Below are 16,766 nucleotides of genomic sequence, written 5' to 3'. Positions count from 1 at the left end.
GAAAAAGGTTAAATAAGAATACTAAAAGTGTCAGATACATATCTTTAAATGGTTAAGTCAAACCAATCTATGCACCTAGTCCGATTCCCTTCTCTTCCGGGAATGCAAAACCAAAAACCAGAGGAAACGGGGAAACACAAGAACTCTCATGAAGGAGAACTACTATCCTACACGAGAAATAATTATTTTCCGGAATAGATGAGAATAATTAGTCCATCAATGCTAACGTTTGAACTACTTGCTCATCAACCAAATCCAAGATTACAGCATATATTACAAAATAATAGTGAGCAACTAACAATTGAGAAACTAAAAGCAAAAAAAATATCATGGGGCAAAATAAACTAATTAAGAGACCCAAGGTCAATAAGCATTACCTTAACCAAAACCAAAAGCGAAATTCAGAAGGTTCATATCAGATTAAAATTTGTTCAGTGATTAAGAACACCTTTACCCAAATTCCAATATCTACATAGGTTACATCCAACAATCATTCATCATCACTTGTATCAGAATCGCGCAGCCATAGCATAAAAGCCATTGCTTCGGCAAATTCTTCCAAGTCATCATCCCTATAGTCCTCAAACAAAGCTCTGAAGCTTTCCATATCTCCATCAAAGCCGCTTTCCGTTTCATCTGCGTCTGAGAAGCTTGAGCCACGTAAGTCAGGCTTGAGGGTAGAATTCCACAGCTTTGAGCCTGGCTTGACAGTGTGCTGTAAGACACCAAAGAGATTTTCCGTAAAACGACTCATATAAGTCAACCACACCCTTTAAGGTTAGTTTATGAGAAATTAAGGAAATTCCCAGAATATTATAAAGAACATTATTTAAGTAGCTACACAGTAAATGATTCGCACCAAAGGCATACGACAATAAACTTATCTATCGCACATAGGACTTCCGAAATTCACTTCCTTAGTAGCAGACACCACCAAGTGTAAAACACACACACACACACACACACACAATATCCATGAGCAGGGAAACGCGTATTAGAAATGCCATGCCACTCAATATACACATACTGTGACTATTTGACGTCTAAAACTTCACCTGGTCAAAGCGTGAAATAGACTGTAAAGGTCAATTTTACAGTATATAGAAGTTTTACCGGAGTGTCGATTCCATGAAAATAAGAAGCACAATCTGTGATAATTAAATTGATGAAAATAAAGAATACATTTAGCGAAAAAGAAGCAGGAAAAGGCATCTACTTAGGCAGGTGCTTATACTTTTGTAAAGAGCAATTATCCAAAAAATACTTTTGTATGGAGCAAATAAAAAGTGAAAAACTAAATTACTAATTCTGATATAGCCCTCTTTTACTAAAATTTGAATTGGCTCAAGTATGAAACGCTCTTGATTTTATACCATATTATGAATAACCAAAGAAAATACTCCCCCCATTTCTTCTTTTTAATATTGGAGAAATCCCCAGTGAGCTTTTAACCAAATCCAATTAGCCCACAGGTCCAAAGCCTGAGGAGCATGAGCCTGACCCTCTACCGGTCTTTATCCAGGGAAGGGTTCAAGCCCTTGACGAGCGCATCCTCACCGCTGAACCAAAGCTCTGGGACAACTCCCTCCATTTCATTTTCATTTTTAGTCTGTTCCAAAACATTGATAACACTCTATATTTGGGAACTTTTTAGTCATACCATTCCTATTTTGCCCTTAATTACTCTCTCTTCTAGAAATGGCATAACATGTTTCAGACCATAGAATTCTTCTGATATTTTTGGCATATTATACATAATTAGCTCATGTCTAAATTATGTAAAGTCTTTCTTCCATTTTTAAACACTTAACTAGTCAAACACCACTATATAATATTAATAAAGGGGATAATAAGCTAGAAGTTAGAAATTAACTGATGGAGAGAACATTCATTTAAGTTTTGAGTAGTTAAATAAATTTCATATTTTGGATTCTTGATAAAGGTTCAAAGATACTACTTGTAGCATTATGTCAAACATCATTCAACAGAGAAAATCTGTCACATAAATTTCGATGAAAGGAACAGTAGATAACAAATAGAGCCTACACAAACTAACATAAATTGTTATCTTATTAATCGTATGCTATCCTCAGCTAACCAAAAAGAAGTTCCATATTCTGTTTTATTTCCCCACTTACCTTTGTATTATCTTCCTTCTCGTGTCTTTGGAAGCACATGTTTTGTTCATAACCTTAAATCCGCATGCACTTAACTTAAATGCGTACTTCTGCGTTACTCGAGGGCGCAAAAGGAATATCGATATAATTCACCTGACCTCCAGCGGTGTATTGTGTCGGGTGATGTTACCTTTTTTGAAAACCAACCATACTTTACCGGTTCAAGTGATCACTTAGATTTCTGAGGTATTACCAATTCCATTTTTTAGAGATTCGACCACTATCTCTCCTTCACCTTTCTCCGTAACTCCACCACCTACAGCTCCAGTTTCATGATCTAGCTCCACAACCTAATGCCCAAGTTCCCACCTACAGCTCTAACAGCTCCAGTTCAACCTTCTACAGCTCCACCATTCTTGACTAATCAACACTGTTAGTGTCCAACATCAGGTCTAGATGATTCACGTCATGTCCTAATGTGGACCTGTTTCCTCCTAGTCCTCCAATTGCACTCCGAAAAGGTATTCGATCCATAGATGTTCGAGTTATCATTATTTATGATCACCCCATCATGCTCCTGTGTCATCTTTATCCTTAATTTCTATCCTTAAGCGCTAAGTCATCTATGATCAAAGAGATATTTGTTTTAAATGCTAGTAGTATTCGATAACTTGTTCATCTACCTCTAGGTAAATCTACCGTCTGATGGTGGGTGTATGTAGTCAAAGTTGGTCTAGATGGTCAAATTGATCGACTCAAAGCCCACCTTGTTGCCAAAGGGTATACTCAGATATTTGGGTTGGATTACAGTGATAATTCTCCCTGTGGCTAAAATAGCATATTTCCATCTCTTTAAATCCAGGGCAGTTGTTCGACTTTGGTGTCTTTACTAGTTGGACATTAAGAATGTTTTTCTCTATGGTGATCTTGAGAATGAGTATATGGTCGTGTCGGTACGTTTATGGTTTAAAACAGTCTCCAAAAGCATGGTTTGGTAAATTCAACATGTTAATCAGGAGTTTGATATGACTTGCAGAGAGACTGATCATTCAGTATTCTATCAATATATTGCTCTAAATATGTGCATTTATTTGGTATTTTAAGTTGATGATATAGTGATTACGGGCAATGATCAAGATGGTATAATTGAATTGAAGCAGCATCTCTTTTAGCACTACCAGACGAAGGACCTTGGCAGATTGAAGTATTTCCTACACATTGAGGTCACTTAGTCCAAATCAAGAATTGTCATCTCACAGCATGAGTGTGCCCTAGACATTCTTGAGAAAACAGGTATGACAGGCTATAGACTAGTTGATACTCCTATGGACCCGAATATTAAGCTTTTGTTATCACAGGGGGAGCCCTTTAGTGATCCTGGAGGGTGTAGGTGGCTAGTTGGTAAGTCGAACTATCTTATAGTGACTCGACCCTATATTACCTTTCCTATGGGTGTTGTAAGTCAATTTATGGACTCTCCATGTGATAGTTATTGAGATACAACAATGTTTTGGATAGCGTGCGACGACAAATAGCGACGAGGGCCCGCTTCACTAGGCGAGAGGCGTGCAGCGAAGCGCTCGCCTTTTTGATGTGAAGCGACAATTTATACAAAAACATAAAATATTATATACATATAACTAAAAACTCAATAACGATAATATATTAATAAATATATCATTCAAAAATTAAAGACTCAATAGATAGTCATAGACTCATAGTAGACTATAAGTCAATAATTGAAAAAAAGGCAAACAAAACAGGGCCTGGAAAAAACATAGTGTTTGATAAGAGAAGCAGCAGCCTCTGTTATTTTGCCAAAACAGGGCCTCGAAACAGCCTCTGTTATTTTGCCAAAACAGAGCCAAAAAAAAAAATTAAGAGAAAAAGAAAGAAGAAGGGAGGAGCCTCTGTATTTTGCTCGAAAAATAGAGCACAAAAACAGACTTCTGTTTCTGTTCTTTTCAAGAAAAAACAGAGAAAAAAAATAGAAAGAAGAAGAGAAGAAAGAAGAAAGAAAAAGAAGAAAGAAAGGAAACTCAGAGAAGCATACCTGGTCTTTCAATGGCAGAAACTTGATGAAGAAGAAAATGTCACTTGGCAGAAACCTCAAGCTTTCAGATGAAGAAGACGATGGCGCAGTAAATGCGAGCCCTAATCGCGAGTTCAGATGAAGCTCCGTTGTTTTGTTCGAAGTTGAAGAAGCTCTGTTGTCAAGCCCTAATCGCGACACTTTTTGTTTAGTCTTTGCCCTTTTTCTTTTTTTTTTTTTTAAAAAAAGCGACGCTAAACTCGCTTCTCGCGACACTGTCGCCTCTCGCCACACAGGCAGAGGCAAGCGCTATTTTGAAACGCAACGCAACAGAGGGTCTGTAGCGACACTGACATCGCCTCGCCTCACGCTATTAGAGCTGAGGCGGGCGCTATTTATAACACCGGGATACAGTTGTTCGTATTCTTCGATATATAGAATTAGCCCTAGGCAAAAGATTGCTTTTTGAGGATCGAGGCCATGAGCAAATTGTTGGACACACTGACGCTAATCGGGCAAGATCACCCTCGGATAAGCGATCTACGTCTAGATATTATGTCCCGGTAAGAGGTAAGAAGGTACTTTGGAAGAACAAGAAACAAAATGTGGTTGTCCGATCGAGTAAGTAGGTACTTTGGAAGAACAAGAAACAAAATGTGGTCGTCCAATCAAGTGCAGAAACACAATACTGAGCAATGGTTGTGCAACTTGCGAATTGTTAAAATTAATGTATTGTCTTGTCCCCATTAGTTCACATATGTCCACATTTGTCTAGACTTGTTCACATATGTTCAAACTTGTCTACACTAGTCCACACTAGTTCTCATTAGTTCATGAACTAGATTAGTAGCTACATACATGTACTAGCGTGTGAACTTATTTATGTAATGTGTGAACTTATGTGAACATAATTAGTATGTCCACATAAGAAGTAGACTAGATGTATGTAGGAGTTTTACTATAAATACCCCACGTATTCTAGCCATTTGAATAATCAAAACAAATCAAGTGAAATTAAGAAAAGTGAATGAAAACTATCCTTCACAAATATAAAAAAAATTCTCTCTTTGATTTCCTCTTTGATCACTAATCTTCCTACTTCAATCCAACAGGTTGGTATCAGAGCCCGTTCTTTTAAAAAGTTGGGCGTTAAGAAAAGCTAAACAATGGCTTTAACTAATGGACAAGGAGTGGCTCAACTATCCATACCTATGTTCAATGGAGAAAATTATGATTTTTGGTACTTGAAAGCTAAAACAGTTTTTCAAGCACAAGATATGTGGGAACTAGTTCAAAATGGTTATAATGAACCAGAAGAAGGAGCTGAACTCACAGATGCATAAACAAGAACACTAAAGGAGACAAAAAGGAGAGATGCAGCTCTTGCTTATATTCAACAAGCATTGAGTGAAGTCATCTTTCCAAGAATCATGAGAGCCACAACATCAAATGAGGCTTGGGAGGCTCTACGTGAGGAATTTCAAGGAGATACACGTGTACGAAACATCAAGCTTCAAACTCTAAGATGTGAGTTTGAAAACTTGAAGATGAAAGATGGAAAAAGTTTAAAAGAATATTGCTCCAAAGTTGTTGAAATAGCAAATCAAATGCTATTGTATGGAGAAGCCGTTGAAGATAAGAAAATTGTGGAAAAGATCTTGATAAGTTTGACTGAAAAATATGATCCCATAGTCTCTATTATTGAGGAGACTAAGGACATCACAAAGTTGAACATCCGTGAGTTGATGGCATCACTACAAGCACACGAGCAAAGGTAGTTAAGACACTCCGAAAAATCTATTGCGAGTGCTTTACAATCTAAGCTCAATGTGTCCACAAAATCACAAGGAGAATCATCAAAAGGAGGCAAACCAGGCCGTGGAGGAGGAAGAAATCAACGAGGAAACAGCTCCAACAACTCCAAACAAAAATGTGAAATTTGCAAAAGAAGCAACCACGTTGACAAGGATTGTTGGTTTCAAGAAAAGCCACAATGCAACCACTGCAAAAAGTTTGGTCATGTGGAGAAGGATTGTAGATTCAAGAATCAACAACAAGCAAAAGTCTCTGAAGAAAAAGGAGAGCAAGGCCTGTTCTTTGCATGCTGTCAAATGGCCAAAGAGAAATCATATGTCCGGAAACAAAAGTATTTTTACAAATGTGGATGACAAAGTGAAGGCCGAAGTGAAAATGGAAAATGGTGCCATTGTTCGAGTAATTGGAAAGGGCTCAATCCGTGTCCAAACAAAGGAAGGTACAAAGTTCATTCATAATGTACTTTTGGTTCCAGATTTAGATCAAAATTTATTGAGTGTTGGGCAGCTGGTGGAAAATGGATATGCTGTCTATTTTGAAAACAATTGTTGCACAATTTATGATAAAAAATGAGGAAACGAATTGATGGCAAAAGCAATGATGGAAAAAGGAAGAAGCTTCTCATTAACCTTCAATTATGGGGGAGAAGTAGCCATGAAAGCACAAGTGAAAGATGAATCCTGGCTATGGCACAAAAGGCTAGGGCACTTGTACTTTAATGGAATGAAATTATTGCAGGAAAAAGAAATGGTATATGGGCTGCCAAAAATTGAAGAAAAGGATGTGCTATAGGAAAACACCATAGAAACTCATTCCCTCAAGGCGGAGCTTGGAGAGCAATCAAAGCTTTAGAGCTGGTCCATACCGATGTGTGCGGTCCAATGAGTACCACATCTCTTGGAGGTAACAAGTATTTTATCTTGTTCATTGATGACTATACACGGATGACTTGGGTTTATTTCATGAAACAAAAATCTGAGGTGTATGGCATTTTTAAAAAATTCAAGAGCCTTGTGGAAAAACAAAGTGGAAAATATTTAAAGGTGCAAAGAAGTGATCGAGGTAAAGAATATACCTCAAAACAATTTGAGAAATTTTGTGAGGATGAAGGCATTGAAAGGCAACTAACCGTTGGGTACACACCACAACAAAATGGTGTATCCAAAAGAAAGAATCAAACGGTTGTTGAAATGGCAAAAACTATGTTTAAAGAGAAAGGAATGCCAAATACCTTTTGGGCTGAAACAGTGTATACGGAGGTATACTTGATAAACAGGTGTCCGACCAAGGCAGTGCAAAATAAGACCCCCTTGGAAGCTTGGAGCAAGAGGAAACCTTCAGTGAAGCACTTAAAAGTTTTTGGGTGCATTTGCTATGCTCAAATCCCGAAAGAAAAGAGGAGCAAGCTTGATGAAACAAGTAAGAAGTGCATTTTTGTTGGCTATAGCTCAAAATCAAAGGGCTATAGAATGTATAGCTTGAAGAGGAAAAATGTCATCACAACCAGAGATGTGTTGTTTGATGAAGGAGCCAGTTGGAATTGGGAAAAGAATGAGGCTACAAAAAACATAGTGGTGGCTGAGAATGAAGAAGAAAATAAGGAGGAAGAAGTTCGAGAAGTTGATCCTTCCTCACCTTCAAGCAACGAAGCAAGCTCTAGCACTTCGAGTCCAACAAGTACTCCGGTTAAAATGAGAGACCTTGCTGACATTTATGCTTCATGCAACTATAGCATGGTTGAGCCAGCAAGTTTTGAAGAAGCAATTAAGGAGGAAGTTTGGAAGAAGGCTATGGCAGAAGAGCTATATATGATTGAGAAAAATCAGACTTGGGAGTTGGTAGACAAGCCAGCAAATCGAAAAATTGTTAGAGTAAAATGGATTTACATGATAAAAAATAATCCAGATGGCTCCATCATGAAGCACAAAGCAAGATTGGTTGCAAAAGGGTATTCACAACAGGCTGATGTTGATTATCATGAAACTTTTGCACCGGTGTCCCGCAAAGATACAATTCGGACACTTATTGCATTAGCAGCACAAAAGGGATGGTTATTATATCAACTTGATGTGGAATCAGCTTTTTTGAATGATGAACTTGAAGAAGAAATCATCAACTTGATGGCTTTGTGATAAAAGAAGAAGAAGATAAAGTATACAAGCTCAAGAAGGCCTTGTACGGAATGAAACAAGCACCCCGGCAATGGTACAGTCAAATTGATAAGTACTTCTTGCAAAGTGGGTTCATTAAAAGCAAAAGCGAGCCTACTCTCTATGTCAAGAAGCAAGGTAACTCTATTCTTATTGTTGCGATTTATGCTGATGATCTGATTTTTACCGGTAACAATGAGGCTGCAGTAACTGAGTTCAAAAAAGACATGATGAAAAGATATGAAATAAGTGATTTGGGTCTATTACATCATTTTCTTGGTCTTGAAGTTACTCAAGAGGATGATGGAGTATTTGTTTCTCAGCAAATCTATGCTGAAGCAATGCTTAAAAAGTTTAATATGTTTGGGTGCAAAGCAGTACCAACACCACTCACTTCAAATGAGAAGCTGATGAAAAATGATGGTGGAAGAAAAGTGGACAGCACTCTTTATAGAAGTATCATTGGTAGTTTGATGTATCTAACGGCTACGAGGCCCGATATAATGTTTGCTACTAGTTTGTTGTCAAGGTTTATGCAAAGTCCCAATCATATTCACCTTGGAGCAGCCAAACGAGTTCTTCGTTAAATCAAAGGAACCTTGGCTTATGGCATCAAGTATTTCAAGGGTGAAGAATTAACTTTAATTGGATTTTGTGACAGTGATTGGGCAGGTTCAAAAGATGACATGAAAAGCACATCTGGTTTTGAGTTTTCACTTGGATCGAGAGCATTTTCTTGGCAATCAAAGAAGTAAGAAACAGTAGCACAATCATCAGCAGAAGCTGAATATATTTCAGCAGCAATTGAAACTTCTCAAGCAGTCTGGCTTAGAAGAATTTTAGAAGATGTTGGAGAAAAGCAAGACAACGCAACAAAGTTGTTTTGTGACAACAAGTCAACCATAGCAATGGCAAAGAATCCAATTTACAGTAGCAGAACAAGGCACATAGCAGTGAAGTATCACTTTATCAGAGAAAAAGTTGAAGAAGGAGTGATCGAGCCAAAGTTTTGCAAGTCCGAGGATCAAGTTGCGGACATTTTTACCAAGGCGATACCCAAGGAGAAGTTCATCAAATTTCGTGAGCTTTTGGGAGTCCAAGAACAAAACATTAAGGGGGAGTGTTAAATTAATGTATTGTCTTGTCCCCATTTGTCCACATTAGTTCACATATGTCCACATTTGTCTAGACTTGTTCACATATGTTCAAACTTGTCTACACTAGTCCACACTAGTTCACATTAGTTCATGAACTAGATTAGTAGCTACATACATGTACTAGGGTGTGAACTTATTTATGTAATGTGTGAACTTATGTGAACATAATTAGTATGTCCGCATAAGAAGTAGACTAGATGCATGTAGGAGTTTTACTATAAATACCCCATGTATTCTAGCCATTTGAATTATCAAAACAAATCAAGAGAAATTAAGAAAAGTGAATGAAAACTATCCTTCACAAATATAAAAAAAATTCTCTCTTTGATTTCCTCTTTTATCACTAATCTTCCTACCTCAATCCAACAAATCTAATTTGGATTAAACAACTACTAGGAGAATTGAAGTTTGGAGAAATCAGTCAAATGAAACTTGTATGCGATAATTAAAGTGCTCTTTATACTGCATCAAATTCGGCGTTCCATGAGACAATTAAACACATTGAGATCGTCTGTCACTTTTTTTTTTCTGAAAAGGAGATTGTCTGCCACTTTATCCGATAAAAGATATTTTCAAGAGACAATGTTATGAAATTCGTGAAGTCAAATGCTCAGCTTGCATATATTTTCACCAAATCCTTCACTAGCCATCATATAAGCTATATTTGTAACAAGCTTGGTACATATGATTATGCACCAGCTTGAGAGGGAGTGTTAGAATATTATAAGTATTTATTAGAATCTTGTAGAAATTCTAGGATCCTCTAATCAGATAATTTGATTTTCTTTCCTTTCTTAGGACATGTATACTTATTTATTTAACCCCGAATAGCTGGACGGAATAATCAAGCTGAATTTCTATCAATTCCTTCTTCCTTGTATTGTTTCTCACAATTACTAATTAAAATATACAAGTGCTATTTAGCATATAAAGATAAACAGATGTCTTAACATTCCGTACCTTGTAGAAACAACTAGCTCCAAATTGGCAGGTCCCATTGCCAAAGTCAAAATTCTTGCAGTCAATAGACCTGAAATCGAAGATTGACAGAAAAAGTTACTTCAGAGGAAAAAATACACTATGAGTTCACTTCTAAGCTTTCTTTTGCCGGTAGAAGGGGAAGGAGGAAGCATTTTATAGATACACAAGTTTCGGGCAACACTGAGATACACTCTGCATCCCGAACTACTTTGATCTGAAAATTAAAAATCAAAAAGTCTTGCGTGATATCCATATACTTGCTTTTAACAATCCGAAAAGAAATAAAAACCACGCCACCATTTAATGAGGTATGGACATTTTATAAATAAGATCCCACAAAGTATAACAGAACACACACAACACAAACCCAGTTTGATCCCAACAGGTGGGGTCTGGGGAGGGTAGTCTGTACGCAGACCTTACCCCTACCTAATGCAGGTAGAGAGGTTGTTTCCAATAGACCCTCGGCTCAGGAAGGGCAAGAAGAAGAAGAGGAAAGCAAGGAAGGAAGAGAAAAAAAAAGGGAGAGATAAAGGATAAGTAGTACCAAATAATAGCAGTAGGGAATACAATACTGAGGCGAACAAAACCACATAACGTAATAGAAATCTACGAATATGAAGGGACATGCATGCTACTAAGACTGTCGATGAACAACTATAAACTACCTACTAACCTTCTACCTTAATCCTCGACTTCCACACCCTCTTATCAAGGGTTATGTCCTCAGTGAGCTGAAGCAGTGCCATGTCCTGTCTAATCACCTCTCCCCAGTACTTCTTAGGCCTACCCCGACCTCTTCTCAAACTCTCCATGGCCAACCTCTCATACCTCCTGACAGGAGCATCAATGCTTCTTCTCTTAACATGTCCGAACCATCTCAGCCTCGACTCCTGCATCTTGTCCTCCACGGAGGCTACTCCCACTCTGTCCCGGATAGCTTCATTCTTAATCATATCTCTCCTGGTACACCACACATCCATCTCAACATCCTCATCTCTGCTACTCTCATCTTCTGCACATGGGACTGTGGGAGTTCTTGACTGGCCAACACTCAGCCCCATACAGCATAGTCGGTCGAACCACCACTCGATAAAACTTACCCTTAAGTCTTAGCGGCACATTCCTATCACACAAAACACCGGAAGCGAGCCTCCACTTCATCCATCCGCTCCGATGCGATGTGCGACATCTTCGTCAATCTCCCCGTTACCTTGGATAATAGACCCGAGATACTTAAAACTCGCTCTCTTGGGGATAACTTGAGCATCAAGCTTAACCTCTACGTCTGCATCATGGGTCCCGTCACTGAATTTGCACTCCAAGTATTCTGTCTTGGTTCTACTCAGTTTGAAACCTTTAGACTCCAAGGTCTGTCTCCAAACCTCCAACCTCGCGTTAACTTCGCTACGCGTCTCGTCAATCAACACTATATCATCAGCAAATAGCATGCACCAAGGCGCATCCCCTTGGATGTGTCGCGACAGTACATCCATCGCCAAGGCAAATAAAAATGCGCTAAGAGCCGATCCCTAGTGCAACCCCATCACCACAGGGAAATGCTCCGAGTCACCCCCCACATTCCTAACCCGAGTCTTAGCATCATCGTACATATCCTTAATCACCCTAATGTACGCTACCGGAACGCCGCTAACCTCCAACCACCTCCACAGGACCTCCCTTGGGACTTTATCGTATGCTTTCTCAAGGTCAACAAACACCATATGCAAATCCTTCTTCCTCTCCCTGTACTGCTCCACTAATCTCCTTACCAGATGAATCGCTTCCGTAGTCGAACGCCCCGGCATGAATCCAAACTGATTCTCGGAAATAGACACGCACCTCCTCACCCTGGCCTCCACCACCCTCTCCCAAACCTTCATAGTGTGACTCAACAACTTGATACCCCTATAATTGTTGCAATTTTGGATATTACCCCTGTTCTTGTAAAGCGGAACCATCGTACTCCACCTCCATTCTTCGGGCATCTTCTTTGTCTTAAAAATAACATTAAACAGCCCAGTGAGCCACTCCAAACTTGCCCGCCCCGCGCTCTTCCAGAATTCCACCGAAATTTCGTCTGGCTGCGTCGCTCTGCCCCTGCACATCTTACGCATCGCCCCTTCCACCTCTACCGTAATCCGCCTACAGTACCCAAAATCCCGCCGACTCTCGGAGTGCTCCAAGTCACCCAGCACAATGCGTATATCTCCCTCCTCATTCAACAGTTTATGGAAGTATGACTGCCATCTTCTCCTAATAAGTGCCTCGTCCATCAACACTTTGCCATCTCCCACAAAGTATAAAAGCTAATTTTTCAATTCAGACTACCACCAATAAACAAGTGTTATCCTGAAATAGAATACCATCCTAGTGAAGATATTCAACATATATTCTTACAAAACTGGTATAACATGATTGAAATTAGCATATGATATCTTAATGCATGAGTTAAGCTCTTCACTAAATAATTCACATAAATCATTTCAGAAACTGTTAGTCTTTCATTTTAGGACAAGTCACATCCATACTAATAGCTCTTAAAGCTATTCGAGTTCAGAATCCAAGGGGATGACATAATTAAAATAAATAGGAAGAGGAGAATCAGTGGAACCTGAGTTTTGCTTTATAGCTGTTAATGATTTCTTGCTTTTCTTCTTTCGTTGAGTACCAAATGACACTTGGAATTACAAAATATGAATGCTTTCGGCATATAGGACAGGCCCTCAAAGTAGAATTGACATCCATACCAATTGAAGGAGAACTGCTGCGCCAATTCCTGATACACGATATACAAAATGGATGATCACACTCAGAAAGTATCCCAAATTTCCGCTCGGCCATAATTGTCTTAGAAAGAACACACTCAAGGCATACACCGCACTCTATCTCCTGACTATGCTTCAATAAATCAAGCTGCTTTTCCCTTGTTTCACATGTTTTCATATGCTCCTCTTTTTTCCCTTGTGGACAATTACCAGCAGTAGAGGAAGAGCAAATTGACTGATCAGTTGCATTAACTCTCTTCAACTCAACAATGTTAGCTGATGAAGATGGAAGTGAAGGTTGTGATCGAGTAATTTTAACATGTTCATATCTACACCTGCTGCCAAAGGCACAAATTCCTTTTTGGTAGTATGTGCACACCTGCAACAATAGATCAGGTAAAAGCAATTAGACAATGAAGAAGCAAGTCAAAGCTTTACACTCTAACCAAAATCTCCAGAACAGTACATTATTTGGAACATCTTCCGAATCATGCAAGAAATCACAGTGCTCTCCTTTTAGACATGCTCCACGTGCAAAGAACTTGCAAAGAACCCTGGAAAAGATTTTCGAAAAATGCATATGAGTGCATATGACTATCTACAAGAGAGAATAGTTCATTTAGGATTAACAATAAACTTCGCCAACCCCAACAACTACAATGTATTGTATAGACAGTACAATGATAATGATCAGGAAATGCTAGAATGAAAGATTTTACTTATACAGCAGGCAGTTCATTTCTTTTCTGTTATAGTGGCCGTAAACATCACAAAATAAACAATAAGTTTAAACAACCATTTCATGATCAATAACTCGGCTGATGTTTGGTTGAGAGTAGGAGAGAAATAATCCCCACATAAAATTTAAACATAGTTAATACAATGTTTACTTGTTTAGTTTCACTTTTCCTTTCCACATCTATCATTGCATCATTTTAAACAATGTTTGGTTCATTTTTTCTTTTACGCATAAGTTATGCGGGATAAATGTGGAATAAGAATGGGGAATAAGCAATACATTGATTAAAACTATTAGATGAAAAAAACAATCCTTAATGTTGTAACCAATGTTTTACAACAACAATAAACCTAATGTAATCCCACAAGTGGGGTATGGGAAGAATAGCGTGTACCCAGCCCTTGACTTGTGAAGGTAGAGAGGTTTCCCCTAAACTCTCGGCTCAAGCAAAGCACTTTTAACCAAGGTTTTATTTTGTTAAAAGTACAACTTTTAAAATACACATAGTATAATAATTTTTAATAGAACAAAGCAAACATCCAATATTAAATAATCCCTACATTATAAACCATCTCAAATGAACGACTAAAGCTCCTTAACGGCATTTTCAGTGACAAGTTTTTGAAGTCCCATCACAAACAGACAAAGCTAGGCACCACAACAAAGTTTCAAAAAGAGTTAAAAGAGAGATTACTGAACCATGTAATTTAATGATAAATCATCCGTAGCAAAGAGAGGGCGAGTAAGGCATCGTCAACTAAATCTCAATGCTCTAAAAACTTAAAAGAAAACCTACTTCAGAACTAACAAGTGATTTTGGAGAAGTAAAGCAGTGTAGTTTAAAGGAAAAACAATAAAAATAACAAGTTCTACTGCTTGAGAATCTCTCAGGAAACACAAAATTTAAAATCCAATCCTTCAAATCTAATGCTACAAATTTTTACCTTTTCGACATGGCTTCGACCTTCGATTGAGAGTTGAGACCCTAACAGGCCACTGCTGATGAATTGAGAAGTCAGTTCAGCGGACTGTAGTCTAGGGCTTGTGGCGGTTTCTATTTTGTTCAAAAATCACTGGTATCTGTTCTATTTTATATCTCATTAATAATTAATTAATTGATTAATCATTGGGTTAATTACGTTAAACAACTTATAAATATGACTCAATTTCTCATACACCCTATATTTTAACCAACATTTGTACATAAATTTAGTATAAACTTGAAAAAAAAAAGTTATTGAAGTTGTATTGAAAAATAATTTTTGGAAATTAAAGTTGTGTAAATTTTGCGAGTGAAAGAATAATTTTCACCCAAAAACTGGCCCGCATCAGTTTTGGAACTTAAAAATTTTTCTTCAAATTCTTTTCAAGATTTGATCAAATTCGTGAATAAACAATCTTTTAGTTTTTATTTTATTTTTTTGGAAAAAATTAGCCAAAATTTATATCCAAATGGGAGCTAAATAGAATCAAATACTTACACTCCCTATGCAATAAAAATTCTATACGTACACCCCTTATGAGGTATATCCATAATTTAAAAAATTAAAATATAATTATTAAAAGACAATTTAAAATAGTAAATCAACATTTTCACGCATTTATCTTCATAAAATTTAAAAGAAGATAACGTTTTAATTTGTGTATAATTTTTATTATATAAGCCGTTTAAATAATTTTAGAAGATAGGGATAATATCAATATATTGAAGAGTTTCAAAAGATAAAAAAAAAAATGCCAAATAAAATTCTAGTAATTTGAACACTTCTTTATGATATTACAAGTAGCTATTTGATTAACCTTGTCTTAAGTAAAGAAGTGTCACGACCCAAACCGATGGGCCGCAACGGGCACCCGGTACCTTACTCGACCGAGTACTAACGTAATGTATCTTTCTTATTACATCATCATATACACGTGACATACTGGCCTAATAGGCCAACATGATCCTTTATAAACTCAAAACGTAGGCCGACAAGGCCGTACAATCTTTCATATACACGACATATGTCTACAAGCCTCTAAGAGTACATAAATGTCATAAAGGTCGGGATAGAGTCCCGCCATACCAGACAATACACGTCTAGATCATACTAACCAAACAAGCAACTCCGAAGCAAATGGAGCGCACCAACATCTTCCGCTGAGCTGATAGCCTACGTGGAGGGTTCTCGACCTATCTATCGGGACCTGCGGGCATGAAACGCAGCGTCCCCAGGCAAAAGGGACGCCAGTACGAATAATGTACCGAGTATGTAAGGCACATAAGTAAGTACATAAGAGACATGGAAGAAATATAGAGTACATGACTCAACCTGCAAGTCTGAATAACTTTGTAAATCATAAATTACCTTTAGCGTCATGCATATGCGTATGAATGTCATGTCGTGCATAGGTACATGTTTCATAACGTCATCAGCCTCTGAGGGCATCCCATCATATCATACCGGCCACTGCGGGCAAAATCATCATCGTATACCAGCTGATCAGGTGGTGGTGCGTATATAACGCCATAACCTTTCCCATATCCCATATACATATATATACATACATATATACACGTATATAATGCCGTTTGAATACATACATATATATGCGTATATAACGCCATTTATATATATATATATATATATATATATATATATATGCGTGTATAACACCGTTTGAATAATATTTCAGCCACTGTGGGCAACATCATTATCATATACCAGCTGATCAGGTGGTGGTGCGTATATAACGCCGTAACCTTTTCCCATATCCCATATACATATATTTACATATATACGCGTATATAACACCATCTGGTCATGGGTCAATGCACATGTATGAAATGCATGAAAAATACGTAATAATCCCAATATTCCTTACGGATAAACTTTTCCAGCTGAGTATTATTCTGAGACCCATAAACAGAAGATAATATGTTATGACACATGAAAATTCAAGAACATAGATATGTCTAATACTTCTATGAATAGAGTCATTTATGGAATTTGTGCATTTGCAC

At 37.7% G+C, this 16,766-nt stretch overlaps 1 protein-coding gene across 1 annotated transcript; it reads right to left on the bottom strand.

Annotated features, from left to right (window-relative positions):
• Positions 1-208: 208 nt before the first annotated feature.
• LOC109211102 (E3 ubiquitin-protein ligase makorin-like) lies at positions 209-14,824 on the bottom strand. Its single transcript, XM_019374602.1, has 5 exons — positions 14,704-14,824; positions 13,487-13,574; positions 12,867-13,399; positions 10,232-10,301; positions 209-715 (listed from the first exon to the last, which is right to left on the bottom strand). The coding sequence occupies exons 1-5, from the start codon at positions 14,712-14,714 to the stop codon at positions 491-493; spliced, it is 927 nt and encodes a 308-aa protein (XP_019230147.1). The 5' UTR covers positions 14,715-14,824; the 3' UTR covers positions 209-490.
• Positions 14,825-16,766: the final 1,942 nt, after the last annotated feature.

The sequence above is a fragment of the Nicotiana attenuata genome, unplaced genomic scaffold, assembly GCF_001879085.1.
Source record: "Nicotiana attenuata strain UT unplaced genomic scaffold, NIATTr2, whole genome shotgun sequence".
In the NCBI taxonomy this organism is placed as follows: domain Eukaryota; kingdom Viridiplantae; phylum Streptophyta; class Magnoliopsida; order Solanales; family Solanaceae; genus Nicotiana; species Nicotiana attenuata.
The sequence above is the reverse complement of the archived record's forward strand: the minus strand, read 5'-3'. Positions and strand labels throughout refer to the sequence as shown.

Bases quoted from the DNA above. Each gene is read 5' to 3' on its own strand.
- LOC109211102 (XM_019374602.1), bottom strand. The intron at 13,400-13,486 runs GTACTGTTCTGG...CTATTGTTGCAG, and splicing joins CGGAAGATGTTCCAAATAAT to GTGTGCACATACTACCAAAA. The intron at 716-10,231 runs GTACGGAATGTT...GGTGTCTTACAG, and splicing joins GAGCTAGTTGTTTCTACAAG to CACACTGTCAAGCCAGGCTC.